Source organism: Trachemys scripta, chromosome 5, assembly GCF_013100865.1.
Source record: "Trachemys scripta elegans isolate TJP31775 chromosome 5, CAS_Tse_1.0, whole genome shotgun sequence".
Taxonomy (NCBI): Eukaryota; Metazoa; Chordata; order Testudines; family Emydidae; genus Trachemys; species Trachemys scripta.
In genome coordinates this window covers 79536203-79554001 of record NC_048302.1, presented here as the reverse complement: position 1 = coordinate 79554001, position 17799 = coordinate 79536203, and the positions used below count along the sequence as shown (strand labels likewise).

The following is a 17799-nucleotide window of genomic DNA, read 5'->3' as shown; positions in this document are numbered from 1 at the left end:
TTCCTAACTGTCAGGGTGGTTAAACACTGGAACAAATTGCCTAGGGAGGTTGTGGAATCTCCGTCTCTGGAGATATTTAAGAGTAGGTTAGATAAATGTCTATTAGGGATGGTCTAGGCAGTACTTGGTCCTGCCATGCGGGCAGGGGACTGGACTCGATGACCTCTCGAGGTCCCTTCCAGTCCTAGACTCTATGACTCTATGACTATGACACGGCAGGTAAACAAACTGGCCCAGCCCGCCAGGGGCTTTCCCTGCACAAGCGGAGAAAGACGCTTGGGAACCACTGGCCTAAGCAATTTGGTTTCTTTCCTGTTATTTCATATTGCTTGACAGCATAGGCTCCTCTCCTTCTCCCCAGATATTTCATATTATAAAATGGTCTTTTAAAAAGGTTTGTAGTCTCCTTGAATTGACAGGAGCGGTGGATATTTTAATTATAATTTGCCCTTGAAATAAGGTCTATCACAAAATTGAAATATTTTATCTCCTGCTGCCGTTTAAGGGTGAATTAAATGCCTTATTTTAAAAAATCCCTAACACTGTAGTATGATGCAACTGAAATTTTTGAGACAAATTCTTCTTTCAGTTACACCCAGCATAACCCCCACTAAAGTAAAAGGACCTTATTCTGAGCTCCCTTATGCTGGTGTAAATTTCCACTGAAGACAATGGAATGTCATTGGTTTTATTTGGGATGAGGCCCGAAGTGGAGAACATGACTCTAAATATAAAATAAATATACACCTCTACCCCAATATAATGCGACCCAATATAACACGAATTTGGATATAACGCAGTAAAGCAGCGCTCCGGGGGGGGCTGCACGCTCCGGCGGATCAAAGCAAGTTCAATATAACGTGGTTTCACCTATAACGCGGTAAGATTTTTTAGCTCCTGAGGACTGCATTATATCGGGGTAGAGGTGTATTTTTAAAAAGATTGAAAAATCAATTCTCTCTCTACTTAGTTGCCAAAATCTGATTTAAGGATTCTGTTTCCTCTGCATTAATGTTAAAGACGTCCTCAGCAGCTGAAGGGAAACACTGAATGCTGAAATCTGGTCTTGGTAGGTGAAAAGCTTTTCTGTTCTCCTATAAGAATTATACAGGAAGCTACTGTGATATATTTAGTGCTCCGTTATGCCCTGGATTTCAATCATAGGGCAAAGCTTTAGAAAAAATTATGAGGCCAAGAAAATGACATTTATTTCTGGCTTCATAGTGGGTATCTAAGTATAGGATTTACATTTTATTGTTGTTGTGTAATACTGCTGGACTACCTCCAGCCATTAGACTCTTCAGCTGTCGATCGACAGGTGTATGAAGGGCTCACTAACCGTGTACTTCTGCATAAACACTAGAACTATTTGGAGAGTCTGAGAAACTCAAATATTATGGCTATTCAGTTCTTGTACATTGAGAGTCATGATCCAAATGTTATCTGGAGATAGTGTCCCTGTAGGGCAGAGAGCTCTTTTTGTCTTTGTGACAGCATAGTTGCAGACCCTCCTTCAGTAATCATCTCCAACTTTCCCAGATTTTTTTGTATTTATTTAATTTTGTTCAAATATAATCATCCGATGTGCAAACTTTGTAAATGAAAATTATATAACAAAAAATTGGGCCACAGTATAAAGACTGAAAACCTCGCTAATATCTCCAAAAATGAAAACCTTATGCATTAAGACCATTTTCCTTCCCCCAAGGAAATGACTTTATGCAATTTGAAATCAGGACCCTCAAGATGAATTTTATTTATAGATAACAGACTCTACCACACACACTTCTGGTTTACATATAGTACTGGGCATAAAAAACTTTAGTATCTCAGGTAAACTGTGAGATATTAAATATCTGTGTAATGTAAACTGTGATGTTAAATATAGACATTTAAAATTTGATGTATGGGCGAAAGTGTAAGATTTAGAATACATCCACTATGGTAGAATTGCCTCATAGTAGAACATTGATTGACTTGATCAAGCATTTTCTGTTGTTTTTTCAACAAAAGTGTCCTATCTATATAATATCAAAAGTGTGATAGATGTCTTATAAACAAGTAAAAAGAATATCTCTGCTCCAAAGAATTTACAGTCTAAGAGCCTAATCCTGACATCTTTATTCACATGGGTAATTTAATCAGGAGTAGTCTCTTAGTTCAATAGGACTACTACTTACATGAATAAAGATTATTCGTGTGAATAAGGGTTATTGATCAGACTTTAAGTAGAAAACATGTAGATAAAGGTTAGTGACTAGGAAACAACAAAAGCAATTGAATGAACAGTGTTTGGTATATATGTTGTCAGTTCTATTGATTTTTTTTAGTTTGGGGGTATTTTTTGTGAGGAGAGAGGAAGGATGGTCCAGTGTTTATGGTGATAAACCCAGGTCTCCCAAGTCATAGGCTAAGTCCCTGCTCCACCATATATTTCCCAAGTGACATTTGGGAAAGTCACTTAGGGTACGTCTACTACACTGCAGCAGGGAGCTAGCCTTCCAACCCAAGTAGACAGACTCATGCTATTGGGGTTAAAACAGCATTGTGCCTCTGGCAGAGCCTCAGACTAGTAACCTGAACTTAGACCTATGGTAGGCTTGACAGCCCCATCCACACTGCTATTTTTAATGCACGAGTTCAAGCCCAGCTAGCGTGACTCTGTCTACCTGTACTGAAAAACTCACTCCCAGCTGCAATATAGACATACCGTTAGGCTAGGGTGACCAGATTACCAGTATAAAATATCGGGACAGGGATGGAGCCAAAAAAAGGGGGGGCGGAGCAAAAAAAGGGGGGGGGGGGGGGGAAAAAAAAAAAACTTTTAAGGGGCCTGGGGCATTAGCAGACCCCGCGCGCTGCCCTCCCCGAGTCCCCGCGGAGCCTCCCGCCCCCTGGCCCGCCATGGGCATATGCGGGGCGCAGTGGGCCTGGGCGGGGGCAGCGCGGAGCGGGCAGGAGGGGGGGGGGGGCGGCAGGGGCCGAATCCCTGCTGCTGCTGGGGAGCCCCGCGCCTCTCCCTCCCGCTCGCGGCTGTGGCTCCTTCCCGGCGGGACGCGCCTCCCGCTACCCCGGGCACATGTGGCGCACGTCCCCGCGCCTAGTCTCCCTCCCGCCGGGAAGGAGCAGCTGGACGCGCGCCTCATGTGCGCGGAAGAGGCCGGAGGGCACGTCCTGCCGGGAAGGAGCCGCAGCCGCGAGCGGGAGGGAGAGGCGAGGGGCTCCCCGGCAGCAGCAGGGATTCGGCCCAGGCCCCCGCGCCGCCCACCCAGCCCCTGCCCGCTCCGCGCTGCCCCCGACCGGACCCACCGCGCTGCCCCACGGGCTGCAGGGCTGGAGCAGCCTTCAGGCTGCGCTCCCGGCCCTGGGTGCAGCAGCCCGGGCAGAAGCCCTCTGGCGCGGCGGGGGGGGTTCACAGCTGAGTGCCCTGTCTCCCTCCCTTGCCAGCCCCCCTTTGCCCGCCCAGTGCCCGGGTGCTGGAGCTGACTCACCAGCTCCAGGATCCAGGCACCGCCACCGCCACACCCTCCCTCCAGGCTTGCGCCGCCATGCTGCAAGCCTGGGAGGGAGGAGGAATGCTGGGGAAGAGGCGGGGCCAGGGCAGGGATTTGGGGAGGGAGCCAATGGGGGAAGGAGAGGGCGGAGCCAGGGTGGGGGGGTGCGAGCGCCGGAGCGGAAGGGAAAATTTCTTCTTTGTCCAGTGTCCCGACCAAACATTGGTCGGGACGCGGGACAAAGAAGCAAATATCGGGACAGTCCCGATAAAATCGGGACGTCTGGTCACCCTACGTTAGGCCCTGATCCTCAGTGGGAGTTGGGCACCTGAATGCCATTGAGTATCCAGGACTTAGCCGGTATGTGCCTCAGCTCCCATTTGTAAGATGGGGACAATAACACTTCCCTACCTCACAAGGGTATTGTAAGGATAAATACATTAAAGACTGGGAGGCACATAGATATTACAGTAATTGGAGCCATATAATATCCTTAAATAGGCAGAGTGATAGCAAAGTGAATCAGAGTTCAGATTAATTTCTTAAATTATTTCTTTCAATAAAATATGATTAAGTTCTTTTAAAAAAAACCAACAACAATAACATGCATTACTAAGTCAGTCTCAGTACTGACCACTGCTAAAGCAAGCCTGCCTGCCTGTGGTAACAGTTCAGTGAGGAAGGAGCAGTCCAGATAAAGAAACTGACAAGGAATTACATTTGTTTTCAATTTCCCAGGGCTTATCATCAACAACAGGATGTGAAAAATTATGTATGAAAAGTACAAGGACAGCATGCTTTCCAATGCTTGGCATGGGCGGAGGAAGGGAAGAGACTTACCAGGGGCAATGGGGCAAAAGAAAATCCCCATGTGTGTGTAGAGAAAGAAACATCTTCACTTGCCCCATTGTGTTGCAGTATTGCCAACTCCAATTGTTTGCAAGTCAAGTCCCAGCAAATCATGAAACTATCGACAAAAATAATGAGATTTACAAAATAATAGCTCTTGGGTTCTTTTCACTTTGCCTCTTGGCTGGGGCTGGAGCCTTTTGGGTTCCCAGTCAAGCTTTTCTCTGCACCATGAGAGCTGGCAGCTTGCTGGCTTTTAAAGAAAGCTGTGACCTGATTGCAGCAGCTGGGGCTCTCAGGAAAGCACCCGCTGTGGGGTGAGCTGGCAGTACTGGGGTCGTGCTAAGGGGTGTGGTTTGGGTACAGGGGCAATTGCCAGCGACTGGAGAGGGGGCACAATTTGCAGGGCAGGGGATGTACTTTGCACCAAAGGGGCTCAGTGCAATACAGTTTGATTGTTCTCTGTGCATTCCCAGACTACCCATCCCCACAGCACCCCCACACCCTGTATCCTGCACCAGCCCCCACTGTGCAGGGCGCCATACACAGTTACCTGCCTCCGCTCCACAAACGGTCGTTAACAGAGCACAGACCCGGCTCCTCCCTTGCCCCCCACGCGCCGGACGCCGCCAGCGAGCTCCCTCCCTTCGGCCTGCGGCTAACCGAAAGCTCCAGCGGAGTTCGCGCCACCAGGCGGCGCGAGGCTTCTAGCAGCTGGAGGGGCGCGTGGTGGGGGGTCTCATGGCCTCCAGGGGGCGCGCGTGAGTCGGGAGCAGGGAGCAACGGCTGCCTGCCTTGCACCGCCTCTGCTTCCGGGAGAACCGTTACCTGGCAACGCGAACGGAGGCAGAACAGGTTGGACAGTTCGGGTCAGTGAGAAGGGAAGAGGCGACTGCGGGCGGGCGCAGAACAAGATGAGACAAGGCGGTGGACACAGTGAGTCACACGCGCAGGCCGGGTCGGGGGACTGCTCGGGCGGGCGCAAACAGTTACAGAGGATGATGATTCTGTTTGCGTTGCAGGGAAGGACTGCGGGGACAGCAGTGGCGGGAGCAGGGGGCAGAAGACGGACCCCCTGCCGATCTCCGTCTCCGGGGCCCTGGCCAGCTGCGAGGAGGCAGGACCGGGTAAGATTCCGCCTCTGCCCAAAATGCAGGGTCCCCATTGGCATCTGCCTCTGGGGGGGCACCATGATGTGGTGTGATGTCATTGCATCCTCGCAATGTGATGTGGTGTGATGTCATTGCATCCTCGCAGAGTGATGACATCTCAGCACCCTGCTGTAACACCACAAATATATTCATGGCTCCTTGAACGCCCACAGCCAGCTTGAGGCAAATGGGGATCAACCCCTGAACCTGGGGACATGTGGCAGCCTCACCCCAGATACTAAGGCAGAGGATGCTGTGTAATGAACAACCCCAGGTGCCAGCAAAGCCAGGCCACTGGAGAGAGACCAGGAGCAGCTCCTGCATCAGAGGATGTGCAGAGGAGTCACGTTATGGGGATGAGTGATGGAGCACTGGGTCTTTCTGCCAAAATGGGCAGTAGTGAAACACTTAACAGTGTTGCCATTTAAATTGTCATCACTGGTCTTCAGAGTTAACACACCAGTGAGATTAATAGGAGCAGTTCACACCTTTCCCTGCTAGCCTCCCAAGCTGCCTGCATACCCAGGAAGGCATTGCTACATGTGGGGCAGTCATAAAGTGTTCTTCACAACCTAGAATTATTTTTTGTAACAAAAGCTTAAATTCCTCACAAATTGATGGGGGCCCTGTGCTGAAAGACTGGAGGAACTCATGGTGTTTAGGTGCAAATGAAAAGCAAGTCATAAGTTAGCAGCCAAGTTCTCAGAAGCATGTTTTTAAGTGACATTCCTCATGAACTAGAGCAGTGATTTTCAACCTTTTTTCATTTGCTTACCCCTAAGAAATTTTGAATGGAGGTAGGGACGTCTGTGGACCCCAACGGGCTCCATAGTACTAGAGGTTGAAAACCACTGGACTAGACTGAAACAGGCAAGGGCCTAAAGGCACACTCTCCTGATTAAAACAATGGTTTTGGCCCCACTTCATTCTTCTGCTGCCTAGTGCTCTCACTTGGCCACATGCAATAGGATGAAGGGTCCCCCAAGAGTAAGCTAACACCAATACTGCAACCCCAAACGTTAAAAAATCATGAGTCAGGCTCACCAAAAATCATGAGCTTATGTAAAAATAATAGATTTGGTGTTCTTTTTATTTGCCTTCTGCTTTTTGAGCCTTTAGAGTACACTTGGGTCATATTTTGAAGCTTTCTCCACAGCCACAAAGGCTAGAAACTTACTTTTTCTTTAGGAATAAAGGCTGAAATCATCACATATCCACTTGACTCCAGGAGCCAAGGCTTTAAGGAAAATAATAATTATCATGAGACTCAAAACAAAATCATGAGAGTTGGCAACACTAACAAACACACTTGTTAGCTTTTTCAAGAGAAAGTTAAGTTAGCATGGTGTGCTCTGGGGAGGGTGTCTCACTATTTGAATGGGGTGGGCTTGGAAGGGAGAATCATCCTCTGCCCATCCAAAGGCTGAGAATCATTAAATCATCAGCAGGTGCCAGGATAGGGAAGGAACAAGCTTTTCCCACTCCTCCCCAGTTTGAGCACCAGTGCAGAGCTGATTTCTCTCTCTCTCTCTCATTGTTCTCTCACTAGACATTTAAGGTTTCTGCCTGTGAATTATAGATACTATAACTGTAGGGTTTGATGCTTTTATTTTTCAGATAATTATACATCAGGAACAGAAAGTCAAATCCAACCGCAATCAGCACTAAAAGTATGCTAATTTGATCCAAATTATTAGCACAAAACATTTTTGAAGCTTAATAACTAAACTGATTGTTTCAGTACATCTATAACTGTATATAGTGCTAAAGTTTCCAGCAGGAAGACCAATTTGCAGATGTAGTCTGAGGCCATGTAGTTTGCCACTAAATATCTTTTCAACTGCAGTTTTCTTTTAATTATAAACAAGTTTTGTACCTTTTTTAACCTGATTTATTTGACTATGTCCATAAAATGACTCTTACCTCCTTTTCCCCCCTCTTCCACTAGTTGGGAACATGCTTCCTAAGCAAAATGTGTGCAAATTAGGAACGTTTTTGCCCAACTTATACTCATTCCTCTAGCTCATGCATTCATTGTGTTTGTGAGTGCTTGTGATCCAATTCAGATTCATTCACACAGCAATTCTTTTTCCAAATGAATCTGAATAGGAAAGGTGTTGGAAACTCCCAATTCATTTCAGATAAGCCACTAAGTAGCCATTGGACAGTAAAAACTTTCTCTCGCTAGTCCGTGAGGCTGGGTCCAAACTGGCAATCTAGAACTGAAAGGGAAAATGAAGTATAGTAAAGAGAATTGTTCTAACTCATCTCAATCTGTACAAACCTCACAGCTTTCTATTATTCATTTTACAAATTTAGATCCTTCAACAACAGCTGAAATCATTTCAGGCACTTCGGCAACAGACTCTGCTGAATGTTAATATGGTAAGAGCAGAAGTTAAGTATTCCTAAAATAAAAGGAAAAACCCAACAATCTCCTACACCAACATTTTAGGTACTGACCTGGGTATCTTAACAGAAGTCTCAAACCAAACAACTTTATTTTGCAAAAAACTTGATTAAACAAACCAATAGCTCTGTTAATACTGTAGTCTGTGTTAAAAATCAAATTGCTGATTCTCTGAAAATGAATTTCCTAATTCTTATAAAATTAATAGACATGACCATTTAAGCTGTTGGTATTACCAATAGCTGAAATATATTTTATCCTAAGAATCAGGATCCTGTTTTTATTATACACAATTTAAAAGAACATTACAGTTACTTAGCTTATTAAAGCTATATTTAGCTTACCATGCATGTTAAATATGTGTTTGATCTGCTACTCAACATACAATAAAATAATTCATAAGGTAGTTTATTCTATACATTCTATCTAGATTCTTGCACTGCACCAATCACAGTGCCAAGGAGGACCTCAAAACAGGCAGTGTTGCAAGGGAAAAGGAGCTGAATTAGAAAAAGAGAGGGGGCCAAAGTCTTCTCTCACAGTGGTTTAAATCTGAAGTAACTCCATTGACTTCAAAGGAGTTATTCCTGATCAGTCTAAGAGAGAGCAGAATTTGGCCCATACTTTTAAAACACCACTTCCCCAAAAATGCTAGGCTACCATTTCAGGAACATTGTTCTGCCCTTTTTCAACTCACTTTCTAGTGTAAAAAAATAAGGTCATGGTGCTGCAAAGAACTGATAATATACTTAACTTTATACACTGTCATTGATAGTGGAACTACTAATCCCTGTCCCTGCCATCCATTTGCATATGCCTGGGGAAAAGATGAGCTTAGCCATCTAGTCTTGTTTTCATGTGAAGAGAGTAATCCTTTATCAACTGTGTCTCTTCCAAAAATGAAATATTTCTGCGTATACAGAAAGGTGATAAGTAACAGTCAACATGGATTGTCAAGAACAAATCATGTCAGACCAAGCTACTATCTTCTTTCACAGGGAAACAAGCCTTGTAGATAAGGGGAAGCAGTAGATGTGATAGATCTTGCCTTTAGTAAGGCTTTTGACAATGTCTCACATGACATTCTCATAAACAAACTAGAGAAATATTGCCCAGATGAACCTATTATAAGGTGGGTGCGCTGTGCACAACTGTTTGAAAAAGCATACTCAGAGAGTAGTTATCAATGTTTTGCAATCAAATTGGAAGGGCATATCGAGTGGGCTCTCGCAGGGATCTGTCCTGGGTCTAGTTCTGTTCAATATCTTCATAAATCATTTGGATAATGGCATAGAGAATACATTTATAAAGTTTGTGGATGATACAAAGCTGGGAGGAGTTGCAAGGACCTCAGAGGACAGGATTAAACTTCAAAATGATCTTGACACACTGGAGAAATGGTCTGAAATAAATAGGATGAAATTCAAGACAAATGCAAAGTACTACACTTAGGAAGGACTAATCAGTTTACAAATACAAAAAGGAGAAATGACTGCCTAGGAAGGAATGCTGCAGAAAAGGATTTGGGGGTTTTAGTGGATCATAAACTAAATATGAGTCAACAATATAATACTGTTGTCAGGGGCGGCTCTATGTTTTTTGCCGCCCCAAGCACGGCAGTCAGGCAGCCTTCGGCGGCATGCCCGCGGGCGGTCCGCAGTCACGTGGATTCAGCAGCATTTCTGCGGGTGATCTGCTGGTCCTGCGGCTTCGGTGTAACCGCCGCCGAATTGCCGCCGAAACTGCAGGACCAGCAGACCTTCCGCAGGCACGCCACCAACAGGCCGCCCCCCGCGATTTGCCGCCCCAGGCATGCGCTTGCTGCGCTGGTGCCTGGAGCCGCCCCTGACTGTTGTTCACTTTTTTTGCATCATTCTGGGATGTATTAGCAGGAACTTTGTAAGTAAGACACAAGAAGTAATTCTTCCATTCTACTCAGCACTAATAAGGCCTCAACTGGAATGTTGGTTACCTAAGAAATTAAATTAAATTTGCAGTCTGAATTCTATAAACTAAACAGTATTTGAATCAAGCAGTGTCTCACCCTTACAGATGTTATCGTTCCTTAATACACAGCCTGGGACGACCCTCCCTAGTTCAAAGTCTTTGTCCTTCAGATGTGTTTCCAGTGTTGAGTTGTAGTGGGAGTGGGGCCAAGTCATGATGTTACATCCCCTCCTTTATAGTTTCTTCCAGCTTGCTGGAAAGATCTTTTGCTATGACATGGGTTAAGCGATTTCCATTGTATACATGCTCTCTCTGAGAAGTCTTCTGGGATGGTTGTTGGGAGTGTGGATTCCCTTTAATCGGACATCAGCGTAACTGGCTACTCCTTTGTTGTACCTGAAAGGCTGGTTGTGGGTGTTCACAACCTTACAACGTATTTCAGTAACACACATATAGCAAAACTTCATAACTTCACATACAGTGATAGCACATACAATCCAACAGGCTATTAATATTCAACAGATCAAGACTTTTAAAATGATACTTCACAAGGCATACTTTATATAAAACATATCATAATTATATGACAGTGGTGAATATGGGGGTTCCAGTGCTGCTTTGAAGTACAGAGTGTCACCACCAGTAAATAGACTGGGGGTGGAGGCCCTGGGGTGATTTTGGTCAGATCCTGGTGGATTTTGGTCAGATCATGGCAGGCACTTACCCCACAGTGGCGGCTCCTGCAGCTCTTGTGCTGTGGGGCTGGTTGGGCTTGGCTCTCCGCCCCAGGGTTGCAGTGCCGCTCTGGTTTGGCCCCCGCCCCTCTGACTGGACCAAATTTGTGTGAGTGGAACTGTGACATGGCTCATGGGGTTGCAGTGCCACTCATTCAAATTTGGCCTACCTGGATTCCCATCGTCATGACGGCTGGGCACTGGGTCCCCAAAGGCTGCAGTGCCTGGACCAGGGAGGTGAGCCCAGCCAGCACAGGAGCTGCCACGCAACTCTTTGAAACATTCTGGTGACCCTGTCCTGACCCCCAGGTTGAGAAACCCTGGGTTAGATAATATTTAGTCCTGCCTCCAGGTAGGGCATTGGGCAAGATGACCTGTCAATATCCCTTCCAGTACTACATTTCTATGATTATATGATTCTATGCTTTTCTGTAGATGCCTTTGAAAGATTAACAGTCTCCATATATCTTTTTCAGGTACAATCTGAAATCAGTGAGATACTGAATAAAAATATAATTGACGTCAAAACTCCACAGTGTAGCCCAGACAAGCTTCTGATGACCAGCACACCTCCTGAGATGGCTGTGGTATGTTACTTAATCCTTACCTGCAGCTGAGTTGTACATTAAAATATTTTGTTGCATTGCTGTTCCTGAGAACTGTATGTTTTCTGTAAAACATAATCAAAGCAAAGGGAAATTCTCGGCACAAAACATGCCCATGGTAATTTCCTTCCTAACATAAGTAATGGTCTTATTTATAGTACAAGTTCACCATAATTCTATCTTAAGAGAACACTAATTGAAGTCTACAAAAACAGTCATGTTAGGGGACCTAATAACAAGAAGATTGTCCCCCCAACATGGTTAAAGCACTGTTCCTTTTCTACTGTAAATAAGATTTCAACCAGGGCCTCCAAACTATGCTAAAGCTTTGGATTGTATTAAGGGAACAGCTCCTATTGAATGCAATGGGGGTTTTGTATGTGTGTCTGAGGGCAGAGTTTGTCTCACTCCTGTGAAGTGCTGAGTAAACAACATATTTTTTAACACAGATATAGCACCAAGTCCTGTTTGCCTTACTTGAGTAGTCCCATTGAATTCAGTGTGACTAGTTGTGTAAGATTTGGCCATTAGCTTGTCTTTCCCCCACTGCAAATGTTCATAGAAGACTCAACATGCTGAGTCAGCACTTTGGGCCTGATCCAGAGTGCAGTGAAGTCAGTAAAAAGACGAATTGACTCCCTGTGCTGTGGAACAGGCCTTTTCTAAAATAGTGTTCCTCTCCGTAGCTAATAGGATGCTTTGCTTTCTGGGAAAATGGTTAAGTATTGTATGCAACGTTAGTAGGCTTCAGAGAGAAAAGAGAAGACTCTGACAAATGAAATGGGGCCCATGATACAATTTCTTAAATTTGTTGGAGTATTGTGATCTCCCCTTTCCAATTCTCTTGGAAAGATTAAGTGTCTCAATATGTTTTTCCTTATGTTAGACAGAAAGATTGTGTTGGCAGATAAAAAATCTTTTTTGCATGATACATAGACTTTACAACAAATTTGTTGTCTTGTGCCTCCAGTATTGTGAAAAACTATAGCCATTATGGCATGATTGTTATTGGTTTTTGTAGCCTACAGGGAGTCCAGAAACACCATTGTCTAAGAAGAAATTTCATCTTGATAAGAAACTCTGTACCACTCAATCTGTGGAAGCAAATTCTAATACTATCTTTGGAAATGTGGTCAGTGATGAAAATATTTCACATCAGATTTCATTAAAAGCTGTAACAACTGGAAAGATTGAAAACTCAGTAGAACCAATTAAAAACAAAACTATGATTGCTCTAAAAAACGATTATAAATTGAAGGATTATGCCAAAAATGAATGTTTTCTACCTTGTACTAATTTGGAGGCTGAAAGTATGGTGCCTCCTAATAAGAAAGTAATTTTGGATGAATCTAAAGCTCTTGTGCCTCTTCTCAAATATAGTGATGGACTTCATTTAATAGACAACTTTAGCTATTCTATCAAGCCATTAAAAGAAGAACGTCAAAAGTCTCATGAACAGGAAGTAGCACATGCATTTGGACATCAGAATATTTCCTGTAGTCAAAGTAATGTTTTTGATGATATGTCAGAACAAGACCAAGAAAAATCTGCTCTTTTTTTATCTAGAGAGAAATTACATGTGGACTTAAAATCAAGGAAAATTTCAGAATCTGAGGAATCGGTAGACAGTTTGCATGTTGCTCTGGTTTCCCTTAAAGGAAATAATCTGAGTCTTGGCGAAGAATTTAATAAAGACTCTGAATGTGACAGCTCACAGAATTCTTCACATATAACTATATGCAGTACACAAACAGAAAGTGAAACCAAGAATAAAAACAAAGAATTGCATAGCACTGACAGTGGTGTTGGCATGTTCCAGTTAAATGTCATTTCTAAAACAGTAAAAGATAAATTACTAATGTTCGATCACATAGAGAAACCACAGAAAGAAAAAGAAAAGCAGCTGCAAATCATAAATCAAAGGTTACTAAAGCTTGGAAATCAGAACTTCTATGAAATCAGAGCTGATGAGTACTCTGCAAAAATGGAAGAGTTACAAAATTCGCTGAAAGATTCTAAACACTTGCAAAAGAAAGTGATGGAACTTGAGAATGAAAATGTAACTCTCAAGTCAAAAATGAAACCTCTTACTGTTATAATAAGGTCTCTAAGAGAGAGAAATTCACAGTATGAGAAGCAAATTAAGGATTTAGTTGAAGAAAAGAAAAGCATGCATGTCAGGTTAGTTAAATCAGAAGGAGACAGCAAAGAATGTATTAAAGAAGTGAAAAAGTTGTTAAAGAAATGCAAAGAACTTCAAGAACAAAAGAAAACTCTTGAGGGAGAGAGGAGTCAACTCTGTACTGAAAACCAATGTATGATGCAAGCATTAGATGACTTCAAAATTAATAACCAGAAAGCACAAGAAAATATGATTGCTGTTATCAGTGAAAAAGATAGGCTTTTTGCGGAACTAGAATCTTTGCAAAAGGAATCATCAGTGTTACAAGAAGCAAATCAGAAACTAGAGATAAAAACATCCCAGCTTGCAAAAGAAAATAACTCACTTGAAAAAGAACTTGAAAAAAATCAGATTGAAATACGACAACTGAAAGAAAAAGAAAATATAACAAACTCTGAACAGGAGACTCTTCTTCACATAATGCAATCACTTAAAGACAAAAAACTTGATCTTGAAATGACATTGCAAGAATGTGCTAATGCTAGACAAACAACGCAGAAGGCTCTTGAGAAGGTCCAGTCAGATAAATCTTACACAGAGGAGAAACTCTTGACTGAACTTCAAAATACAAAAGCAGAAAGGGATATTTTGAAGACTAACTTGTTGAATATGAACAGAGAATGGGAGAATTTATCAACAGTGGTGGCAAATATCACGGAGGATAATCGGGTTCTTAAAAAAAACCTGCAGGAATGTAAACAAGATACTTACAAATATGAAAATAACATCAGAACATTGAATGAAGACCATTTACTAATGGAAAACCATCTGCGGACGATAGAAAATGAAAGGGATGTATTGCAGTTTGAATTTCGCCATCTCCATAAGCATTATGTTAATCTAAGGGATCAAATTACTGTTCTGGTTAATGAGCAGCATAAACACAGTTACATTTCAGGCCAGGAAAAATATCACTCCATGTATTCCACTGAAATTTGTGAAGAAATTTCTGATTACAGGTATACAGCTTTAGAATGCAATCCACAAGGTATGTGCTGTACTTCGCAACATCTTACTGCACAAGTGTTGTTTTAATTTTAATTTACCCAGTTTGAGCACCAATTAACTTTTTAGATAAATTACTTACCAAAACCATTACCACACTATACATTGGTTTGAATTCCCTGCTTAGGAAAACTCTAGGTGTTTTGGTTTTTTTTAAGCCTGAAGCAGTTTAAGTCTTGGTTGCTTAATTTAAGAATTTTTTATTTCCAAAAAAAACGAGATTCTACATAATACAGACATGATTTTTATTATAATAAAACAACCTCAAGGAGACCCTGATTCAAAGCCTATTGAAGGCATACTTCATTTACTTTAATGAGCTCTGGATTGAACCTTGAGAGTGCTACGTTGTGCTTGGGTTTTTTTAATTGTCCTGAAGTATCTCTTAAAAGGAATTACTCCCACTATTTTTTAAAGAAAACTGTCTTTCTTTTCCAGGCAATTCCAGTTAAACTGCAAAAGTCTTGCTTCAGAGAAATTATAATAAACATTCTTTCTTTTAAACCAATTAAAAATTCTGCTGTTCACTTATTTCAGTTTTCAGTTGTCACTTCAACAAATGCTCCTTTTTGTTTGAAGTTTCACAATATGAAATTTCCCGTATGCTTTTCTGAACACTTGACCCTTGGCTGTATTTTATAGATTCATATGGGCAGATCCTCAGCAGATGTAAATTGTCACAGCTCCACTGAAGTTAATGGAGCTATCAGAAATTACCCCAGTTGAGGATCTGCCCCCCTTGATTTTGTAATCTTTCAGTCAGACAAACTGCCTAACACAGCCCAGAGCATTTCACCCAGTTATTCCTGCATTGAGCCCAAGGATTTGAATTTAAATTATATACCCATCTGAACATATGGTTTAGAAAGCTATCCAGTCTTGCTTTATGGTTAACGATGACCAACTATCATTTTTAAATAGCAATTGCATTGTTTACACCAGATTCTAATGTTTTTTTAAATGTTTTAGTTAAAATAGGTCTTGACACATTTGCTAGCAAATTTAATTTTCCTGCTGCAGATATATGCCAAGAGAGGGCCATAGATAAGTAGGGAGAAGGGAGGGGGCCTGTGGGATTCCATTACTGTATGGATATTCCTGTTACCATAGCCCATGGAGTTGAGAGAGGGAATTGCATCACAAGAATATCTCACATTGGCTATTTCAGCTATGGGGCTGAAGTAGTCTCTGTGTAGTAGTGACTCTACAGCCTGGATGGGAGGACTGTAGTTTACATTCTTAGCCCACTACACCTTATTTTTTGAGGGATTATTTTTAGTCACCTAAATAAATAGGGTTCTATGAAATAAATCCCTGAATGAAAAATAAAGCAAGGTAACTAGAAACTGGAGTCCTGTCAATTCCCTCCAGAGACTCATATTCACCATACTTTTTCCTCATGTAGTGCAAGTGGCACTCATTTGTTTCCATGTACCACAGAGCACAGAAATGAGAGAGAAGGCACCTAATGTTCAGTAGATGTATCAAGAGAGATAGTGACTCTTTTTGTGTGTGTGTGAGTAGATTTACTTCCCAAGAAAATGAGAAATTATCAGACCTGTCCTGAGCAAGGTTTAGTGTAGACAGGTGCTGTACAAACATCATAATACAATTCAATTACCACAGCTTAACCCTGACCAGCAACACACCTGCTATTCTAATCTGGACCACCTGTGCAGAGATTGCTACTCATTTGAAACGGTGTGATGGACAACTGAGGACTAAAGGACGAATGTTACATTCACTCACACTGTAAACTTCTCAGAGTAGGGACTATCTTATTATTTGTTTGTACAGCACAATGAATCCCTGCCCTGATTGGCACCGTTGGGCACAACTGTAATATAGATACTACTAATAATGGTAACCTAAATTAAAGACTCTGAACTTAGGCCTCCAGAGGTGAAAAGCTAGTACACTAACCCAGTGTGTCATTTACCCTGACTTTCCCCATGATTCAAAACTTTGAATGTTGTGCAAATCTAATGGTGTATAGAGGAAATTGCCTATTCAGAAAAATCCCTGTTCAGAGAATTCCATTAGAGATAAGTGTTCGTTGCCACCACCACACCCCAATATTTGGAGCTGAATGTGAGAAAAGAGCACTTATATACCCCTGATATATAATACTATACTATAAATATATTTTAGCATTCCTTTTATTTATACTAGTACAGTTAATTAATGAATGACTAAGAAGTGGATTAAAATGCTTGTCTTGTTTATATGGTAGGGTAATGCACTCTATAGGGTTGTGATTTCTAAAGCGCACTGCCATGTTGTGCATTAATTGGTCCATGCAGACCCTGCTGGTGCACTTTAAAGTAGTGCTGTTTGAAACTAAAGGTTCTCTAGTCTAGTGCACACCAGCATGGCCTAGATCAGAGGTGGGAAAACTATGGCTCGTGGGCCACATCTGGCCTGCGGGACCCTCCTGCCCGGCCCCTGAGGTCCCAGCTGGGGAGGCTATCCCCGGCTCCTCCCCTGCAGCCTCAGCTTGCTTCTCCATCGGCCCAATGCTCTGGACGGCAGGGCTGCGAGCTTCTGGGGCAGCGCAGCTGCAGAGCCCAGCCTGACCCGGTGCTCTGTCTGCACGGTGGCGACAGCGTGGCTGGCTCCAGCCGGGCGGTGCAGTTGTAGCACCACCAGCCAGCAGTGCTCCAGGCAGTGTGGTAAGGGGGCAAAGAGTGGGGAGGTTGGATAGAGGGCAGGGGGTGAGGGTGTGAATAGGGGTTGGGGCAGTCAGAGGGCAGGGAACAGGAGGGTTGAATGGGGAGGGGCGTTCCGGGGGGGCGGGCGTTCCAGGGGGGCGGGCGTTCCGGGGGGGCGGTCAGGAATGAGAGGAGGGGTTGGATGGGGCAGCGGGGGACAGTCAGGGGCAGGGGTCCCAGGGCAGTCAGGGGACAGAGAGAAGGGGTGGTTGGATGGGGCATCAGTCCCAGGGGAGCCGTCAGGAATGAGAGGAAGGGTTGGCGGGGGGCAGTCAGGGGCGGGGGTTCTCAGGGTGGTCAGGGGACAGGGAGCGGAGTGTGTGTGGATGGGGCAGGGGTCCCGGGGGGCTGTCGGGGAACAGGGGGGTTGGATGGGGCAGGAGTCCCAGGGGGGACAGATGGGGAGGGCGGCCCCCACCCCCACCCCATCCAGTCCTCCATACAATTTCTGAAACCTGATGCAGCCCTCGGGCCAAAATTTTTGCCTGCCCCTGGTCTAGACAGACCAATTAATGCACAACATGTTAGTGCGCAGTAGAGCACTTTATTTCAGTGTATAGACAAGCCCGAAGTCTTCCTGTTCTGACGTTAAATATTTCTAGACCAGCATGTTTTAAAAGAATAATTTTGCCAGTGATAGACAGTGGTATTATGACACCACACTGAAGACCCAAACTCAGCAATGATGTTAGGTTTTTTAGTCCTTGAGTT

The 17799-nt window shown here is 43.6% G+C and overlaps 2 protein-coding genes and 1 long non-coding RNA gene across 5 annotated transcripts in view; 2 read left to right on the top strand and 1 right to left on the bottom strand.

Moving 5' to 3' along the window:
• The window catches only part of LOC117877736, a 5659-nt gene extending 985 nt beyond the window's left edge, over positions 1 to 4674 (top strand). Inside the window, exons 2-3 of the long non-coding RNA XR_004645802.1 lie at positions 1021 to 1069; positions 4233 to 4674. This is a non-coding gene — a long non-coding RNA (uncharacterized LOC117877736). The remainder of the gene's footprint in view (positions 1 to 1020; positions 1070 to 4232) is intronic.
• A 394-nt stretch (positions 4675 to 5068) lies between these two features.
• Positions 5069 to 16821, top strand: CCDC110 (coiled-coil domain containing 110). Of its 2 annotated transcripts, XM_034771143.1 has the most exons (6): positions 5069 to 5279; positions 5366 to 5470; positions 7112 to 7164; positions 7814 to 7879; positions 11062 to 11172; positions 12212 to 16821. In XM_034771143.1, exons 1-6 carry the CDS (start codon positions 5258 to 5260, stop codon positions 14405 to 14407), a joined length of 2553 nt encoding a protein of 850 aa, XP_034627034.1. In that variant the 5' UTR covers positions 5069 to 5257; the 3' UTR covers positions 14408 to 16821. The 2 variants fall into 2 exon arrangements, with proteins under 2 accessions (XP_034627034.1, XP_034627033.1); XM_034771142.1 differs by lacking the exon at positions 7112 to 7164.
• The window catches only part of C5H4orf47 (chromosome 5 C4orf47 homolog), a 36813-nt gene continuing 30119 nt past the window's right edge, over positions 11106 to 17799 (bottom strand). For both annotated transcript variants that reach the window (XM_034771156.1, XM_034771154.1), the window contains one exon: positions 11106 to 11255. In XM_034771156.1, the coding sequence (XP_034627047.1) occupies positions 11189 to 11255 (67 nt within the window). In that variant the 3' untranslated portion in view covers positions 11106 to 11188. The remainder of the gene's footprint in view (positions 11256 to 17799) is intronic.

What these genes read in the sequence shown, in the direction of transcription:
- CCDC110 (XM_034771143.1), top strand. Translation starts at nt 5,258, where the DNA reads ATGAGACAAGGCGGTGGACACA. An exon ending in GAGACAAGGCGGTGGACACA is followed by an intron (nt 5,280 to 5,365) that starts GTGAGTCACACG and finishes TTTGCGTTGCAG; the next exon opens with GGAAGGACTGCGGGGACAGC. An exon ending in AACCGCAATCAGCACTAAAA is followed by an intron (nt 7,165 to 7,813) that starts GTATGCTAATTT and finishes TTACAAATTTAG; the next exon opens with ATCCTTCAACAACAGCTGAA.